Source organism: Galendromus occidentalis, unplaced genomic scaffold (genome assembly GCF_000255335.2).
Source record: "Galendromus occidentalis unplaced genomic scaffold, Mocc_1.1 scf7180000075984, whole genome shotgun sequence".
NCBI lineage: Eukaryota > Metazoa > Arthropoda > Arachnida > Mesostigmata > Phytoseiidae > Galendromus > Galendromus occidentalis.
The window spans coordinates 620-5286 of record NW_003803974.1 but is presented as its reverse complement, the minus strand read 5'-3'; the positions used below and the strand labels follow the sequence as shown (position 1 = coordinate 5286).

At 50.3% G+C, this 4667-nt stretch overlaps 1 protein-coding gene across 1 annotated transcript; it reads right to left on the bottom strand.

Annotated features, from left to right (window-relative positions):
- Nucleotides 1-3125: 3125 nt before the first annotated feature.
- On the bottom strand, nt 3126-4078 carry LOC100905263 (eukaryotic translation initiation factor 4E-1-like). The gene is made up of 2 exons (XM_003738425.1): nt 3973-4078; nt 3126-3830 (listed from the first exon to the last, which is right to left on the bottom strand). Exons 1-2 carry the CDS (start codon nt 3983-3985, stop codon nt 3280-3282), a joined length of 564 nt encoding a protein of 187 aa, XP_003738473.1. The 5' UTR covers nt 3986-4078; the 3' UTR covers nt 3126-3279.
- Between the last annotated feature and the right edge of the window lie 589 nt (nt 4079-4667).

Here is a 4667-nt window from a genome sequence, read left to right as displayed (position 1 = left end):
TGTGGAGCTCCGACGGCGAGCGGATTCGGCGGGAGATCGGGAATCCTGGCGAACGAAAATAGAGATAAATTTTTATTGTTGCAGATCGAGCCCCTACCTCGACAAGCAAGTAGACGACGATACAGAGGCCGACTATAGCGAGAATCTACTGAGATTCTCAGATGCTCAGACCTCTGAATCTGCCAGTATCTCCCTGAACCCGTGTAGTATACTCTTAGCCTCTATCATAGTTTCACGAACAATCATCCCGAAATTCTGAATCGTTAGTCGAGCTACCTTATCTCATGTACATTCCTCTGACCCTCGTGTCTGTAAATAACCGTCGGATGTACATATGCCTGTACACTAGTCAATGTTCTCAGATTAAAATGTGAATTAGGTTTCTCTTGTATATCACTCATATCCAGGAAATCCTGATGCCCCGCTCGACTTCCGGAAAGATGATTCGGCATTGCATGATCTCATGATATAATTGCTGTCATAATCAGATAGAGCACGGAGTTGTCATGATGGGAACGATGGTCTACGGATCGCTGTAGTTTTGAATGAGCCTGTCGAGCTGCCAGGTTTGGCCGGGACGGCTTTGTCACCGCGAGGGAACTTCTCGTATATGAGATAGGAATAAGTTGGGCTCTCGGGGAACTCTACCTGTTCGACAGGATCGAATCGAAGGTGAGGATTATATCCTTCTGACGGAGACTATGGAATGAATCCTAAGGGGAACTTTCTCGACGACTCGGGTCGGAGCTCCTCACAATACGTACATCGTATGCATACATAGACTGAGTAAGCTGTTCTGTCTGCAGCCTCATATCAGTGGAGGGTTGATATGAATCAGAGGCAAGAGCTGCGTTCCCCAATCGCATACACTCAGTCAGAGCGGGATTGTCTTCCCCACCCTGGAGACTCCCCAGTGTTGGAATCGAGGAGTTAAGCGTCTCTGGTCGTCGCAGAGAAACCGTGGGTTGGAACAGGGCGGGACAAAATGCCGCCTTACCAACGTTGTCGATTAACTGTATCAAGTATAGAATGAGCCGAGGGATCTTCGCTCATTTACGGTGGCGATCCGGAAAAGCACACACACCGGCTGCGAAAGCCCTCGAGGGGTCACAGCGGGTATCTCCGGAAGGATTTCCCCGCCCGGTTTCCTGAAACATTCTCTCCCGCGCGTGTCGAACAGACAGACTCAAACGACGCTGTGTGCAGAAGAATCATTCCCCCTTTCGAGGATTATTATTCTACTATGGCATAAGATACGTGGGAAGCGTCACAACCCGGGGGGCTCGTGATGATCTTACGTGAATGGTCGCTGGCACAACACGCAGGTCCTGACTCTCTTTCGCCCGTCCGCTCCTCTTAGGGGCTCAAGAGTAAGGAAAGGAGCACATTCGACATCCGCCGTATTGGATGGAAAGCGGAATGATCACTCGATCATCTATCTAGGCACTCTTAATGAGTACCAAGAGAGGAGTTCCTGGTCGGATTCGAACTCATGGCGAGGATCCGCACTCCGACGGACAAGAATCTTCTGACTTCAAGAAGCTTGGAACTCTCGCTATAGGTGAAGGGGAACGCTGACGATTCCCAAGTGGGACGGATATTCCGGTGCATTCTCCCGGATGAGAGCGACTGTCTCCAGCTCAGTTGTTAGCTGGCTCTTCTCGATCCTCTACTCAACGTCTGGTGGAGGGGGACGAAATCATCGTCGCTCACTTCAGAGAGCTCTCTAGGTCGCTCTTTCTCCTGAATTCTTTCAGAGCCAGCATCAAGCTTGTTTCTTCGATGTGGGAGATAATTTGAAACTTTCCCAGATGAACCGGCTTCGCGTAGAGATTCCTTAGCGATGGTCGGGAAGTGATCGATGCCCCCCGATCTCGACGCTTTATTGTGTCCCTCTGCGTCTCACGATTCGTCTGACGATTGCTTGGAGCTCGAGAGAACAGCCACGAGTTGACGGAAAATGCTGTCATCCATGTCAAAGGGAAAGCTGCCGAGCAAAAAATGCGGGAATCCATCAGAAACTCCATTCAAAGAGCCTGGTCGCATTACTCGAGCGGTTCTTGCCCCGGATGACGGGAACGCCTGGATATTTTGCTCACTCAGATTGATTGCGAAATTTTCTCTCCGTACTCTTAATTCTAGTTCTCGATCGTTCGAGACGAATTTTTGTCCCTGATGGAGTCCAGCTCCCCTTGGACTCGAGCGCGGCTGATTTGGTCAACCGGGGATACAACCTCAGTCTGTATCGAGCCATGTCTTTGACAGACTTAGCTGAGCGTGTGACAAAGATATTTCTTGTCCGTTCCTCGCGGAACCGAGGGAAGGCCGAAAACCTAGTCTCAGTTGTCAGATGCCGAGTGTTTCCTTACTCAAGCCATCGTTACCTTTTCATGAGACGCCGTCAAAAACTCCATTTCGCCCTGGGCTTTGTGACTCGGATACACCATTTCGGGAGGACGGACTTCACCTCGTGTCTGAGGTGCTCGAGTGCTCACGAACAGTCCCTGTGGCCCCAACAGGTAGATAGGAATTCGCACCTTCTCCGAATGAAGGCGACACAACATGCAATAAGTCATCACACGAGCTGTATACAAATGGGGGAAAGAAATTAACATACATTCCCGCATCCTGGATACATATTAGCTTATATCTCGCGCGATCTGGTAGTCGGTGCTCTCGGTTCCGATGCGGGCCTCCGCTCTCGCTGACACTATTCGTTTGTGGCTTGGAGACACCCATGTCCTAGGAGTGTTCATCTGGATTTGGATCCGAGGAAGTTGTCCGACTTCCTCTCTGGAAGGAGTCCGCTCGTCCTTGCGGAAGGATACGAGAGTCTCCGCCCTCACCGAGCTTCGAAACTTTTTATATCCATGGATTTGGAATAGAGAGTTCTCACCGTTGTGATGGCATAATTCAGTCGATATTGAATGCACTTACGTCTCGTCGAGCCGGGGCAGAACAACGAGATGGTTCTTCACGTCTTCGAAGAAGCTCATAGCGATCAGGGGGATGAGGTTGTGGGTTAACGGCGGGTGAAAAACCGGAAATCCTAAAATCCAAAGAGGGGGCGCCCATGGGAACCTCTGCCGAGCGTACGAGTGTCAAAGAGATCGAGTACAAGGCGGAAACCTCCTCGACGTCTGTATTCAGGGATCTGATGGCTCGCGGCCCAGCGGTCCTATTTCCCAAAACTTAAATGAATTATGACTCGACCACCTAGAACTCTTCCATTCGCTAATTTATAGCTGTATATCGAAAAACTTTGGCTGATCAGCTTAACTAGACGCTGCGCCATACTAGAGCGGTGAATGCCTTCCTGTATCCTCGAGGACTTCTTCTCGAGACTTCTATCGCTCCGTCACTTATGCCGAGCGCCATTTTCCAACACTGCGCAATATCGAGGATTATTTGCTTCTCGGGCTTCTCTGCGGCCTTCATTACATGTTCTCCGTACAACCAGAAGGATACTGTAAATTTTTTGCGAATTTGGAGGCACAGTCCGGATACCATCGCTAGATCGCTTTTCGCTGATAAGAGCAGCATTAGACTTCGCCACCAAACAGCGTCGATTTCAGCGTCGCCTTGCAATGTCAACCTAAGCTTCATGTTACTAATATGAGCGTCCTCCCACATGGGGACCGCATCATACCGGAACACACAGAAGTCCCTGTGCAACGAGGTTTCGCTCTTGAGCTTCGAGGGAGGCCCCAACTGGCCACAAAAATCCAGGACACCATCGGGCGAACCCGTGTAGAGCTCCTCGAGATGATCAACCCAAGATAGTCTCAAAGGTTTATCGGTGAAACGCCACACCGTGAACTTCTTATCATCTGGAAAAATCCAGACATAGAATTATCACGCCGCTCTCTGCCGGGAACTTCTCCAATTTTTTCCTCCGTTTGGGCTCCATTGCGGCGAAGAGCTCCCCATAAGAGCTAAGTCCGAGAACTACGAGAAGTGCGGAGTACTCACCTTCATTTCCCATTGGAATATGTAACGAGCGTGGAGACTGAAAAACCACAGGATTTCCGATCGAACCAACCCAGGCTGGACGATTCGACTGCGGGGCACCAAAACACATCGTCGTCGACTCGTCCGCTTCTCATCTCGAAAATAGTGAAATCTTACACCGCTGGGCCCGCGCACAGCCAAAGTTTGAATTCGATTTCGTGCGGATTCCAGCTTCCGGCGATAAATTATTGTCGATACACCGAAAATCGCCTGGCGGCTGTCCCTGACATTGTTAGAGAAATAAGTTCCGCGAGCCAGATTCCATACTCGACGCCGGAGGGATCAAAAGGTGCTCGCTCTGAGCTCCATAGAGAGATCGAGGTATGGGGGCGGAGGAAATATGGACGGTGTCCTTCCCGGCTACCCCGCCATTGTCGCATTCAATTCTAGAAGGAGCTTGCAATCAAAAGAATCTGGACTTTTTCCGCAAAAGGAGCTGCGATTATTCTGCGTGTTGCCCAGTAGCCGATGAGTCGAAGAGAGGACTGAAGATTCTCGGTGCCCGGATGTTTCCCGACGACTTCCGTCGTAGTCCGAAGGATTCTCCTCGGACCAACACAAAGATCTGCCGAATCCGTAGCTTCAGTGCTTTGCGTGGAGAGCACCGATAAGCTGATTCTTTATTTGCTGTTGAGCGATTTCGCGGAGATTCATTG